This window comes from Anoplopoma fimbria, chromosome 13 (assembly GCF_027596085.1).
Source record: "Anoplopoma fimbria isolate UVic2021 breed Golden Eagle Sablefish chromosome 13, Afim_UVic_2022, whole genome shotgun sequence".
NCBI lineage: Eukaryota > Metazoa > Chordata > Actinopteri > Perciformes > Anoplopomatidae > Anoplopoma > Anoplopoma fimbria.
In genome coordinates, this window is record NC_072461.1 from 27,923,807 (window position 1) to 27,938,865 (window position 15,059).

The 15,059-nt window shown below is 41.5% G+C and overlaps 1 protein-coding gene across 1 annotated transcript; it reads left to right on the forward strand.

The window, feature by feature from the left end:
* The first annotated feature begins 235 nt into the window (after window positions 1-235).
* Window positions 236-5,584, forward strand: rnf214 (ring finger protein 214). Its single transcript, XM_054611368.1, is given in 8 exon segments — window positions 236-480; window positions 1,865-2,094; window positions 2,207-2,340; window positions 2,600-2,828; window positions 3,099-3,308; window positions 4,595-4,753; window positions 4,756-4,834; window positions 4,837-5,584. Coding segments are annotated over 8 exon segments (1,602 nt in total). The 5' UTR covers window positions 236-356; the 3' UTR covers window positions 5,274-5,584.
* The last annotated feature ends 9,475 nt before the right edge of the window (window positions 5,585-15,059 follow it).

Genomic DNA, 15,059 nt, shown 5'->3' on the forward strand with positions numbered 1-15,059 from the left:
ATAATGTATGTATTAAATATATTTAAATGTAATTATTTACGTTTAAATGTTTTAAAAACAAAATTATTCAAATACATTTTTAAAATTAAGTGTGGCATTATTACTTTTACTGGAATAAAGGATCTGAATACTTCCTTCTGTCTGTTACTAGTCCTCCTGTTCAATAAAGTTTCTTTTGAACAGCGCCAACCAATCACAGACGAGCTTTGCTTCGTTTCAGCCGGATCATATTCAGCGACGCACACAGTTACTTCCGGGTATTCAGCGAATCACCGGCGGCGACAGCTAAACAACAGCTAAACAACAGCTAATAAAGATAATAAAGATAATATTTTTGTTTTAAATCACTTGTTAGCATGGCTGCTAGCGGGGAGACAGCTAGCATGCCTTCAGGAGGAGTCCACCGCCTGAACCAGGAGCAGGAGGAGGAGGAGGAGGAGGAGGAGGTGAAGCTAGCGTTAGCTCACATGACGATGGAAGGTAACAGCATGTCAGTGTTAGAGGAGGAACAGAGGGAGGAAGTATCAGATCATGTACTGAAGTACAAGTACTAACACCACACTGTGAGAGTACTGTGTTAGAGGTTAAAGTCTAATGTTCACTCATGTAAAGTGTAATGTACATGTAGTCATCATAATCTACTGGTTGTCCTCAGAGGATGTTCATGGTTCCTGCAGGAGAAGAATCCAGACAGTGTTGTAATCATTGTTGTGTTTTCTCATGTAGTCACTGTGTGTTTTCCACATTGTCTTTGAGTCATTCGTATCTTTCTCTCCTCCTGTACTTTACTGTTGTTTCTCTCTTTTTGTTTACTAGTTTTTGCTCCTTTCTTTTTTACTGTTTTTTTCTCCTCTTCTTCGTGTTATTTTCTCTTTTTGTTAACTTGTTTATCTCCTCTTGTTTACAGTTTTTTCTCCTAAAGTTTACACATTTTTCTACTTTTGTACTATTTTATTTCTCCTCTTGTTTACAAGTTTCTTTCTCATATAAACAGTTTTTTCCTACTCTTGTTGACTTATTTCCTACTCTTGTTTACTGTTTTTTTTCCTCCTCGTTTCCTTGTTTTTTTCTCCTCTTGTTTACGTTTTTTTTTCTTTTCTGGATTTTCTTCCCTTGTTTACATTTTCTTTCTCTTCGTGTTTCAATTTTTTTCTCCTATGGTATTACGAGATTATACTCTCTTGTTTAACAGTTTTTTCACCTCCTGTTTACTAGTTGCTGTTTTTAATTTATTTTGTATTTTTTACAGTTTTGTCTCCTATTGTTTCGTGTCTTTTCGCCTCTCGTTCACATGGTTTTGTCTCCTCTCATTCACTGGTTTGGTCTCCTCTCGTTCACTGGTTTTGTCTCCTCTCGTTCACTGGTTTTGTCTCCTCTCGTTCACTGGTTTGGTCTCCTCTTGTTCACTGTTTTTGTCTCCTCTCGTTCACTGGTTTGGTCTCCTCTCGTTCACTGGTTTTCTCTCCTCTCTCTCTCGTTCACTGGTTTTGTCTCCTCTCCTCTCGTTCACTGGTTTGTCCCCTCTCGTTCACTGGTTTTGTCTCCTCTTGTTCACTGGTTTTGTCTCCTCTCCTCTCGTTCACTGGTATTGTCTCCTCTCGTTCACTGGTTTTGTCTCCTCTCGTTCACTGTTTTTGTCTCCTCCCGTTCACTGGTTTGGTCTCCTCTCGTTCTCTGGTTTGGTCTCCTCTCGTTCACTGTTTTTGTCTCCTCTCGTTCACTGGTTTTGTCTCCTCTTGTTCACTGGTTTTGTCTCCTCTCCTCTCGTCTTCACTGGTATTGTCCCCTCTCGTTCACTGGTTTTGTCTCCTATCGTTCACTGTTTTTGTCTCCTCCCGTTCACTGGTTTTGTCTCCTTTCTCAGACCTGCTGCAGAAGGTGAAGGCTGTACAAACGGACAACACGACAGCAGAGTCGGGCATCAACACGGATCCAGACTGGGAGAGTCAGGTGGCGGCCATGTTGGAATACGGCTCCGGCCTCACAGAGCGGTACGACGGTCTGATGAAGAAGCAGGACGAGGAGGAGCTCGCTCACGAGAAACATAAAGAGCAAGTGCAGAAGAAGAAGGAGGACACCAACCGGCAGCACCAGGTGAGACGACACACACACACACACACACACACACACACACACACACACACACACACACACACACACACACACACACACACCTACACCTATCTAACCGCTGCTGTGTTTTCAGGCTCTTCTGGACAAACTGGAGTCTCTGCGAGTTAAACTGCAGCTGAACAACTCTAAAGCAACAAGGAAGAACTTCTTAGCCAAGAAACAGGAAATGACCTCAGAGAAGAGCCGAGCCGAGGAGGAGAGGAACAGGTAAAGACCGCCGACACACAGAGGACATAACGGAAGGAAGAGACACAAATAACATCTGTTCATATGTGATGATGTCACACAGGAAGGATGCAACTGAAACCAGCTGATATTTACAGCAAATATAAAGTCAGATAATAAGAAAAGAAAAAATTATATCAAGCAAGCTGCCTTCAGCTGCTTCACAATAAAAGCCTTTCAGCAAAAAGAACTCACCCTCCAACTCTTCTTCGTCTCTCCTCTTCCTCCTCCTCCTCTCCAGGTTGGCCAAGGAGCTGGAGGAGAGCGACCGGAAACTCACGGCTCTCACTGAGGAGCAGAGCGAGGAGCAGCGGAGGTGGCAGGAGGAGCTGGAGGAGCTGAGGCGGGAGATGGAGCGAGCGGGCAAGGAGGCTCGGGAGGCGGAGCTTCAGGCCTTAAGGGACGAGATCGCCGCCGTGGAGAAACAGAGAGACGTCGCCATGACTCGAATCGAGGCCTGGATCAGAGAGGTCATTACTAGCTCTCCTCCTGTTAGCCGTTAGCGGTGCTGCTAACGTTACTAGCTCTCCTCCTGTTGAATCAAACACAGATTGGTTGTTTACAATGTAACATTATCAGAGACCAGAGGCTAGAAAAGCATAAACGACGTCCTGATCTCATATTTTACTGAATATTGGAGGATAACGATCGTCAGTTAAACTTTATTTAACACTGTGATGGTTAACGGTAAACTGTGAGGAGGGTCTCTCTGACGTTGTCTTTGTGGTTCCCCGTCCCAGATGGGTCAGTACCTGAACACTCTCAGGGCGGAGAACCAGGAGGAGTTCTTTTACGAGCGGAAGAAGTGGGAGAAGAAGGAAGGCATGGTCCGGAGGATCCAGGCCGACCTCCAGAGCCGCTTCCAGGAGGTCCTGCAGCAGCTCCATCAGGGTCGGGAGTTAGAGTCCCTCCCCAGGATCAACGTCCCGTCTCTGCCGCACATCCCCATGGTAACACGTTAAAATATGTCTTTAGAATCAACAACATATAATGCTAATTGTAGCATTATATACTCCTCTTCCTTCTCCTTCTCCTCCTCCACCTCCTCCTCTCTATAGAAAATATAATTAGGAAAATGTGTAAAATAGTTTAATCAGAAAATATTCTCACTTGATGTAAAAAATGTGTGTACTTTCCTAAAGTACATTTAATTCAGGTACTTTACTTAACATTAATATATTAATAACAATCACAAAAATACAAATAAAGCAGGAAAAAACACGCAGTATCTATGCTCTCTTCAAGGACACCAGACTCCATTGACAAAACCAGTAATTTAACCTCTCAGAACACAGGAGTTGCTGGTCTAATGCTGCCTCCTTTTGGTTAGTTTGTATATGCTATTTTGTGACTTTGGTGAATCTGAACTAACCCGTTAAAACGCCAAAGTAACACAAACAAACTAACCGAACAGAGGCAACGGGAGACGGGCAACTCCTGTAAAATTACTGTTTTTGTCAATGGAGTCTGGTGTCTTTTGAAGAGAGCATAGAAACTGCGTGAAATTATTCAAAATATAGCGTTTACTTAAACTGATATTGATTATTTTAGGTGTCTAAAATACGTCCACAGTCGAACATTGCTTTGTTCATCAAAACTCCATCTACTGAGCTGACCTTCAACATGCAGTTACCGTTTATGGCCACAGGTGTCGCCAGAGAGAACGAAGCAAAGATCTTCCAGATTGTAACTCTAAAGAAAAACCTTTGACTAAAATACAAGTTACTGTAAATTAACATTTTGCTTGGTTATAGAATTATATTCTCCTTCTCCACTTCCTACTCCTCCTTCTCTATTTCCTCCTCTTCCTTCTCCACTTCGTCTCCTCCTCTTCCTTTTCCACTTCCTCCTCCTCCTCCTCTTCCTCTACCTTCTCCACTTCCTCTTCCTCCTCCTCCTCCTCTACCTTCTCCACTTCCTCCTCCTCTTCCTCCTCCTCCTTCTCCACTTCGTCCTCCTCCTACTCCTCTACCTTCTCCACTTCCTCTTCCACTTCCTCCTCCTTCTCTTCCTCCTACTCCTCCTCTTCATTTTCCACTTCTTCCTCCTCCTCTTCCCCCTCCTCTTCTTCCACTTCCTCCTCCTTCTCTTCCTCCTCCTACTCTCCTCCTCCTCCTCTTCCTCCTCCTAAAGTTAAAATGGTGGGTTTTTTTGTTCCTCTTCCTCTTTACGTGGATCTTTTTAACAGGAATGTGTTCTGGGGGTTCAACATGCCGCCTCTTGTTTCCTCCCACAGGCCGACCTGCGGTGCATTCAGGTGCTGCAGCCACTCAGCCGTCAGCAGTTCATGGCCCCTCCCCCTCCGATCCCAGTGCACCGACCCCTCCCTCCCCAGAGATACCCAGACCAGTACCAGCCCCCGTACCACCCCCAGTACCGCCTCCGCTACCAGCACCCCCACCGCCCCTTCACCAGTTCCCTCCCCACATGAGGGTGACTCCGCCTCCCAGTCTCTCCCCGTCGCCTCCCAGTCAGCCCCTCCACCCTGCAGCTCCGTCCCCGCCTCCCCCGCCGGCTCCGCCCCCGCCGACAAACTCGACAAGATCCTGGAGAGGCTACGAGCTCGTTTCCCACAATGCAACAGGGCCCAGCTGATGTCGCTGCTGCAGCAGGTGAAGAGCTCCCGCGGCACGCTGGCCGGCATGTCGATGGAGGATGTGATCGAGCAGGTGGGCTTCAAGCTGGCTCAGAGCGAGAGGTCGGCGCCGGGGCCCATCAGTAGGCCCGCGCCGCCGGGCCCCATCCAGAGGCCGACGCCCCCCCCGCACCGTAAACTCTGCCTGATGTGCCAGAACCACGTGGACCCGGAGAGCCGCCACCCGCTGGGCTGCTCCCACACCATCCACAAGGACTGCATCCGGGTCTGGCTGCAGTCCAGCAGGAACAACTCCTGCCCGTTCTGCCCCGCGCAGTGAGCCGGGGCATCGAACACCGGACTCCAATCAGTGCCCATCCAAAGATGTTTACAAAATACAACCTACAATACGGATCAATACATACGATTGATCATGTGACAGCGTAAACACGTAAACAATAACCTGAGTCAAACTTCAATATCTGTTTGTTTAACATAAAATCTATTTTCTCAAAGCATCAGTGTCTGTTGTTGGTTGTTGTCTCATCAGATGCAGCCAAACAAGAAGTTTACCAAAATAACATTTTATTACCGCAGCCTGTAACAAAAAAGTTGTGATTTTGATGAAAGAAATGAATAAAAACATGATGTCAACAATCACATCTTGACTGTTTAAATGATGTCTAATGCTGATGATGACATGCTAACAGTTAGCATGCTACCATGCTACACATTTATCATATACAGTGGTGGAATTTAAATACATTTAATCAAATATTCTCCTTAGGTTTCAGGTACTTTTACTTTTTTATTTTTATATTTTTATATACCACTTTCTACTTCTGCTACTAGTTTATCTGACAGCTTTTGTAACATTACCAATTCAGATTTTTGCTTATAATATAATGTTTTTAACAGTTAATAAAAGCGATAGTCCATTGACAGAATATTATTGTCAAACTTTCTTGATGGTTGAGGAATGTCTAGCATCCTGATTTGCTGCTTTTCCTTTTTGATTATTTTAATAATTAAATTTTTTTTGGGGGGGGGTCTGTTTGACTCTAAATGGAGCATCATTTACTAAATGAACATCATGCTGTATTGAAGAAGACTTGAAACTAGAGATTGAGACCATAAACTCATGTTTACAATGTTTACTGAGGGAATAAATCAAGAGAGAAGTAGAGTCATTTTCTCATAGACTTCTATACAACCAGAGGAGTCGCCCCCTGGTGGACAGGAGAGAGAATGCAGCTTTAAGACATGAAGCATTGACTTCACTTTAAAGATCCAGAGGTTAAGGCCTTGGCACAACACTACATTACAAATCACATGTGGGCAAAAAATGAATGAATAGAAAATGTTTTTTACCATCAACTCTTCTGTTTTTCAACGTTTTCTGTGTTCCAACATTTGAGTTGTCAAGTCGGAAACACATTTTTGTGATTATTCTGACATCACATGAATGCAGCATGAATACTGATCTTCTCATTTCAATCTGGGAAAGACAGGAAATGTTGCTAAAATTCAATTTAGAATTCATTGTGGCACAGGCGGCTTCTTATTAAATATGATTGAATTATAAGTATTAAAAATAATAATAGACTCTGTCTGACATAAAGATTTTCTTGTGAGGAGCTAAATTGAGGCCCACTGTTGTACTTACAGTACACACTTCACTATAAATACACTCAGACGGAGGAATTGGCCAATAAACAGTCCAAGAAACAACCTACTGCCTTCTAAAGACAAACACTCTCTCTCTCTCCCAGTGGACATCCCAGTCAGCCTTAATGGGAGCGCTGGGCGTTCGATGGGCGAGGTTAAAGGAGCCGTCGCTTCCCAATAAATATCACAACACACACACACACACACACACACACACACACACACACTGCTTCCTGTTTACTGTCTGATCGTCCATCTCTCCTCTAACAAACCCTCCCTCTCTCTCTCTCTCTAAAGGTTAGTCTCTCGGCCCATTTTACAGGCAGCAGTGCCAATAAAAGCTGCTCGTCTAACCGACAAAGCGGCTGTAATGAAAGAAGAACGCTGCTGAGGGTGGAGGAGACGAGGAGGAGACGAGGAGGAGACGAGGAGGAGGAATCAGAGCCACGTTGAAGGAGGGTTCAGTCAGGAGGTGTTTCCTGTCTGAACAAACAGACAAATTCACGTAAAAACACAGTTGAAAACATGGATGATTATTGTAAAAGAACAGAAAAGTAGATTGGTCATCGCCATCTTGGTTCTTTGGTCATTGCCATTTTGGTTCTTTGGTCGTCTCTTGGTTCTTTGGTTGACGCCATCTTGGTTCTTTGGTCATCTTCATCTTGGTTCTTTGGTCGTCGTCATCTTGGTTCTTTGGTCGTCGTCATCTTGGTTCTTTGGTCTTCTTCTTTGGTCTTCTTCATCTTCATTCTTTGGTCGTCGCCAATCTGCCGTGGTAGAGACGTGGCAATCACGCCTGTATAGGAAACATTAAAATGTTGACCTGATGATGGCGCTAAATGAAAGTTATTACAGTTCATCCTGACGGGAAGATGAATGATGAAATTAGGAAATTTGGTTCAGACACATCAAGATATTTTGGAAAAGATAAAGTCGCTGATCAGCCAATTTAAACATTTAATTATCTTTTCATCCCACTCTTCCTGTTGAACCTAAAATCAGTGCTGTATGTCGGTTAATTAAACCAATTATTAACACTATTAATTTGAATCTTCAGCCGTCTCTGGATGGAAATCTTTCACCATCACAGCCGAAGAGGAATTTATTTAAACAAACTGTTTGTGATTACGTCTCTGTTTTAAAGCTCCTTTCTCATTTGAATCCTAAACGATCTGCTGTTCTAGGTCCACAGGTTCCTGTTAAAGATGGTCCGCATCGGTTTAAAACTACTTTTATGTTCTCTGCAGGCGGCTTTAGTGTTTGTGTTTGTGTTTGTCTGTTAAGGATCCGGTGGGTCGGGGGGGTGTTAGTGATGGTCTGCTGTGTCTCCAGTGGATCCGGTGACAGCTCTAATGTCGGTGTGATTTACAGACCGCTGGACAAACAAGCATCATTACCGCAGCCTGTAAACGGGCCCCCCCACCGCTGCCAAAGTGGGGTCTGGGGACCCTCGGGGGGGCCCTCCGGAGGCCCCCGGGGGACCCCTCAGCGAAATGAGAGGGTTTTATTTCACGATTACTTCATTCAGGAGGAGATAACAGACCGAGAATGAGCGATCAGAGGGTTGAGGCCGTCGTTTTCTCACAGAACACTAAACGAGGTTTATTGGCTTCTATGTTCACGGAAGAAAAAGAAACATTCTTATGAAATCATTTTTCTGTGAGTGGGAAAAAAAAGTTTCTCAGTGCAGGAAGATTATTTCAACCTGTTCCCAATAAAAAGGTACTTAGTTCAAGTATTGTTTTAAAAGTCTTCTGAATCAAGTTTTCTTTTTCTTGATTCCAGCGAACCTGAGTGTTTCTTTCTGGTTACAAGATACTTGAAAAAAGTGGATTTTAATTTTACTGAAAATTAAAAAGAATCATGCAATTCTAGGTCAGAATGATTTGATAAATCTTCTGGGATTGCTGTAACAGTATCAATGTCTTTCACAAAACTAGAAAACGTTACATAACAACGTAGCGTAACAACGTAGCGTAACAACGTAGCGTAACAACGTAGCGTAACAACGAAAAGAAACAATGTAATGTAACATAAGGACCTAACAAAATATGACAACGTAGCGTAACAATGTAACAGCCAAACTAGCGTATATAAATAACTACCCTCCAGACTTTCTTTAGCGTTACAACATCTCATAACAAGCGTAAACTCAATGTTGACTTTTTATTTCATAGGAACACTAACAGCGGCCTCCTGAGTGAAAGTCTTTGTCTGACCTTCTCTCATATTATACCACATAACGTTCAATAACGGTCACACGGCGTACGTCACTTGCTCTGACTGAATGCAAAAAACTTCCAAATGTAACGTGTCCGTGGGCTGCAGAAACAGACAAAGTCAATATTTATCCCCAATGCATTGTGAAATGAAAAGTAAATTGAGATCAGTCACTCAGCTCCATCCAGCAGTCAGACAAAAAAAGGCAAACTACCATTTTTGTCATAATGAGATGGAAGCTTTCAGTTGGCAACAAGACACCATCATTAAAAATTACTTTCTTATTTTCTTAAAATGGAGGAAACTTCTTCTTCTGCATCTTTAACTGATTAAACAAACAACCCACACATATCTTAAAAATGAAATGCAGATTATAAATGTCACATTTTAGTCAAACTTTAACTAAATCACACCAGGATACCGTGAAGTTCATCAGTCTGAGGGTTGATTAAAGTGAAAAAGAATCAGATCTGATAGTTCTTGTGTGTTTTCTCAGTCAGTCAGTTTAAAGCTAAAGATGTAAACGAGACGTTCCTTCAGGTCTGTGTGAGGAGAGAACCAGATGTTTATCAAAGAACATCTCTGCTGGAAACCTCCTGCTTCCACACAAACAACAACTTATAAGAGAATAAATAAAAATCAATCATCTCTTTGAGTTTAACGCTCGTGTATTTCTGACAGCAGTCGGCCTCGTCTCCGCGGTCACAGGAAACTGATCCCACTGTCAATTACAGCGGCAAATTAAAAACACGACAGCAGTTTACGGCCCGTTATTCATGATGCGTGCTCCTCCAGTGAGTCCGTCCTCCGGGGACGAAACAAACACTTTAACGAGGCGCCGTCGCTGTTTTCATGCTCGGAATCAACAAAATCGACGGCGTGACGGAGGAGCTAAATGCCAAACGGCTGCTGGCTAAGAAACTGCAATGCTGCCCCCTGCTGACGGCGCAGGGGAACAGCAGCACAGAGCGACGTGTCACTTTATTTACACCAGGAAACAGGAAACAGTCTGATTATGTTATATATATATATATTTTTTTATGTATCAATTTAATACATATTTTTTTTAACTTTTTAATTTGATTTAATTTATTATTATTTTATTTTTTTAACTTTTATTTTAATATATATATATATTTTTTTTTACATTTTTCTTATTTTACTTGATTTGGTCTTTGTTCTTATGTTGCCTCCATTTGATTTGATTTACATTTGCTGCCACGTGGTGTTTTAAAAGTATTTTATTTTGATGGATGAAGTTAAATATTAAAGGGAACTGTTTCATGAGTGAACAATTAATAAATGAAGTAAAGTAAATTATAATAAAGATAAAGCAAAGATTGCAAAATAAATTCAACATAACTCACAATTACAGTATGTGAAGAGCTTATCAAGTAAAAATATATGAATGAAAATGTATCTAAAAAATGAATTATACCATTGAAGCAGCTGATTTATATACTTAAAAAGAATCAATATATATGTATGCTTCTTTGAAAAAGCCAAAATTGTTTTCAAAATAAATTTACTAACAATTAATTGTGTCTTTTTTGAAAGAAATGTCTCTCCTCTAATCTCTACAAACTAGTGTCTGATGAGGATTTCGCTTTTTATTAGTTTCATTTTTAAAGGCTGAGCTGCTACTTGTTGGACAATCTGCTCGTTCTCGTGCTCTTAAGTTGTTAATCAGACAGTAAACAACGAGCAGAAACATGTAGAAGGATATAAACCCTCGACCGCAGAGGCTCATCATCGTCAGACCAATAGTGGTGACTGAAGTCAGAGCTTCATGTGTTAAAGCTGCATTCTCTCTGCTGTCCACCAGGGGGCGACTCCTCTGGTTGTATAGAAGTCTATGAGAAAATGACTCTACTTCTCTCTTGATTTATTCCCTCAGTAAACATTGTAAACATGAGTTTATGGTCTCAATCTCTAGTTTCAAGTCTTCTTCAATACAGCATGATGTTCATTTAGTAAATGATGCTCCATTTAGAGTCAAACAGACCATAAAGCAGGGGATGCTTTAGGGCGGGGCTACACACTGATTGACAGGTCGACACCAGAGACGTATACGGCGTCTCTACGTCACTCCTCCTCAGTCCATATATGGTCACTTCCTGTTCACTGGTTGGTTCTAAGTTTCTGGGTCAGGATGAAGAACAACAGGAAGTCAGAGTTTGCTGCAGAACAAACTGTTTCACCGTCGAAGCCAAAAATGCAAATGTCCGGTTTGATCTGCATGTAGACGAAGGCCTCGCGTCGTCCGTCTGACGGCGTCCGAGGAAGACGAATGGTGTTTATCAGCCGCACGCCGTCTAATTACCTTTTTTTTTCTTAAAGGTTGTATTTATTAGTATCCATCATCGCTGTTGTTACATCAATTAATGGTGTTGACGGGCGGAGGAGCTCATCCTTCACGGGCAGAAGAACCTCCTCCTCGGCTCTCGTTGGCATTAAAGGCCTGTCATCCCAGCATGCCGCGGGGCGCCGGGCCGCAGCCCAGCGGTGTCAATTAAATGTGATTGACTGAGTAAAAGAAGCACACAAATACAGCAAAACAACAGACACAAAAATCTATACATGACACACACACACACACACACACACACACACACACACACACACACACACACACACACACACACACACACACACACACACACACACACACCGGCTGTCAAATCAAGCACTTGTCTCGTCTGTTTTCGTGGCGTGTGCCGCCGAGACAAACGCCTCTATGTGTGTGTGAGTGTGTGTGTATGTGTGTGTGTAAGTGTGTGTGTGTGTGTGTGTGTGTGTGTGTGTGTAAGTGTGTGTGTGTGTATGAGTGTGTGTAAGTGTGTAAGTGAGTGTGTGTGTAAGTGAGTGTGTGTGTGTGTGTGTGTGTGTGTATGTGTGTGTGTGTGTGTGTTTAAGTGTGTGTGTGTGTAAGTTTGTGTAAGTGAGTGTGTGTGTGTGTGTGTGTGTGTGTGTGTGTGTGTGTGTGTGTGTGTGTGTGTGTGTGTGTGTGTGTGTGTGTGTGTGTGTGTGCCCCCCATCCAAACACACAGAGAACCAATTAGCGGCTCCTCGTCCTCGCTGCAGAGCGGAGGCCCCCGGGTATCGACTCAAACTGTTGTCCAATAAATGAGGTCTAATTTATCAGTTTAACTCCCCCCCCACCTCACCCCCTCACCCCCCACCCTGAGAGAAAAAGGGAGGGAGGACAAGAAAACAAATGGCTGTTGTTTTTTGGAACCTGAACGCAGCGTTCCTCATGAGTCCCGGGTTCTCTAACGGTTCTCTAAAGGTTCTCTAAAGGTTATCTAACGGTTCTCTAAAGGTTCTCTAACGGTTCTCTAAAGGTTCTCTAAAGGTTCTCTAACGGTTCTCTAACGGTTCTCTAAAGGTTCTCTAACGGTTCTCTAAAGGTTATCTAACGGTTCTCTAAAGGTTCTCTAACGGTTCTCTAAAGGTTCTCTAAAGGTTCTCTAACGGTTCTCTAAAGGTTCTCTAACGGTTATCTAAAGGTTCTCTAAAGGTTCTCTAAAGGTTATCTAACGGTTCTCTAAAGGTTCTCTAACGGTTCTCTAAAGGTTCTCTAAAGGTTCTCTAAAAAGGTTCTCTAAAGGTTCTCTAACGGTTCTCTAACGGTTCTCTAAAGGTTCTCTAAAGGTTCTCTAACGGTTCTCTAAAGGTTCTCTAAAGGTTCTCTAAAGGTTCTCTAACGGTTCTCTAACGGTTCTCTAAAGGTTCTCTAACGGTTATCTAACGGTTCTCTAAAGGTTCTCTAAAGGTTCTCTAAAGGTTCTCTAAAGGTTCTCTAAAGGTTCTCTAACGGTTCTTCGTTCCTCTCCGTGTCGTTCGGTTACTCGTGAGCTGCGGTGCTCCATATGATGTGAGATGATGGAGGGCTGCTGTTAGAGCGAACCCCCCATTAGGCTCCCGTGGGGGTGGGGGTGGGGGGGGCATCAGAAGGCCAATTTGCTTCCCAAACACCATAAATCCTGAGCCGATAAGTGACGGGGGTTTGATGCCGGGAATAAATATATACGCTCCGTTAAATAACCACAGAGGACGACTCACACAGGACATCCATCTGGGTCGGAGGGGTTAACAGGGGGTCCAGGGACCTGGAGGGGCCGCTGACGGAGCAGGAGGAGGTCTGAGGGGAGGGAGGAGCTGCAGATGTTCCTGAAGGAGATTCATAAAACTCAAAGTCAAAAATCTGATCTCTTATTAGTTTAGTTCTTCTTTCTTTGAGTCTTCACGGTAAAAATGTGTCCTGAAGACGCCGACTGTAGCAGGAAACTACAACAGAGGAGGTTTGAGTTCTTTAACAGGTGTTTACTGTTCTGTCTGTGGAGCCGGCTAGTTTAATTAGCATTTCTACGGAAAATAATGTGCCTGAACGATGAAGTAGAGGCCGCTGTGGAACAAGAATATAGAATTTATAGATATTTTAACCCAAAGAACAATCTTTCCCTCTCTTGAACCTAACTAAATAATTCACGATCTTTTCCGAAACCTGAGTTGTTTTTCCTGTTAAGACGGAAGAAAGACTGTATTCATGTAAATAGCAGAAATTGAAACGTGTTGCCGGACTTTTGTAGGAAAAATATGCAGATATTAGTAGATATTTTTTTTATAAAGATACTTCTCATTGTGCCTTTAACAGAATGAAAGCAGACTGGACTTCATGAGACTGAAGAAGCAGCAACATAACGTCACTAAGTTCAGAAGAATTGAATCTTTAAACTGATGGAAATTATTAAAATCAACAAAACGATTCATTCATAATGTTTTGAGTCAAAATACTACTTAAGTAAAAGTAGAATACTGCAGTAGTGATTGTGGTGAAGCAGCAGACAGAAGAAAGTTTTGAGTCTTTACTAAAGAAAGAACTTTTTAAAGAAGTGAACAAAACTCCAAAATGAGCTTTTTAACTAACTGGAGCATTTACATTAAAGGTGGAAACTGAAATGTTGATTATTGTTCACCGTCCCTGGTATATTAAGGAATCAATCAATAAACAGAAAACTAACTGCTTAAAAAATAGATAACTAACTAAATAAATAAATAAACAGATAAATAAACAGATAAATTAACTGACTAAATAAAAAAATAGATACATAAACAGACAACTAACTAAATAAATCAATAAACATATAACTAACTTACTAAATAAACAGATAACCAACTAGCTAACTGACTAGATAAATTAATAAATAAATAAACTGATAACTAATTAAATCAATCAATCAATAAACATGTAACTAACTAAATTAATTAATAAATAAACTAACTAACTAACTAACTAAATCAATAAGAAAAATAAAGATGGATGTCTTTTTGGAGGAAAAAGAAATCCATTAAGAGCAGTTTTTTTTGTAAATGGTTAAAAAAGTAAAGTATAACGTATTTAAAGCAAACAGGTTAAATATGAATGTTGTGTAATAAACACAGGAGAGAGAATGAAGTCCTGAAAAAGAACTGATAATGACGTTACAACATGCAAAAAAACACCAGAAAGATCCTGAATCTCTTATTCAAAACTTTATTTGTCTTTACAGCTTCAACAGAAGAGCAGCCGTCTGTCGGGTAGAAAACACTGAACTCAGATCAGCCTGCAACATTCTCTGATACTCGTCTCTTTAAGTGTTCGAGAGTCAACGTCCATCAAGAGTTCATTAAAAACAGAGAAGAGTTCAGTCCGTCTCCTCTGAGGAGGAGGAGGAGCCGTCCTTCATCCTGAGGAGACGAGGGAACGACGAGGAACCTTCAGATTAAATACATTTAAGAATCAAACGACAGAAGAACGACAGAGAGGGATTATTTCAGTCAAAAGGACGTTTTCTATTTCAAGAAAAAAAAAAATTGAAAACTTTTGGTGACACTTTATTTTACGAGTCTGTAATTTAATATTAATTAATCTGGGAAATAACTAATAAACTATTTTTTTTAATATATTATTTTGAGTTTAGAAATACTTGTTGAAACCAAGTAAATAATTATTCATATCTATTTATTAGTGGAAAATGTTTTATTTAAATATGTTGATTTATTATTTACTTGCCCCAAGATTTTGCCCCCCAAAAATTATTAAAATAAAAAAAATAAAATGTAAAATGTTAAGTTATTAATTGGAACTAATTAAGTGGAAATTTACCAATTAAGCATCAACTATATTTTCTGTTTAATAGGAAACAAAATAAGTTTTTTCCAGGAAACATTTGTGAAAAATGACAGACCCGTAAAA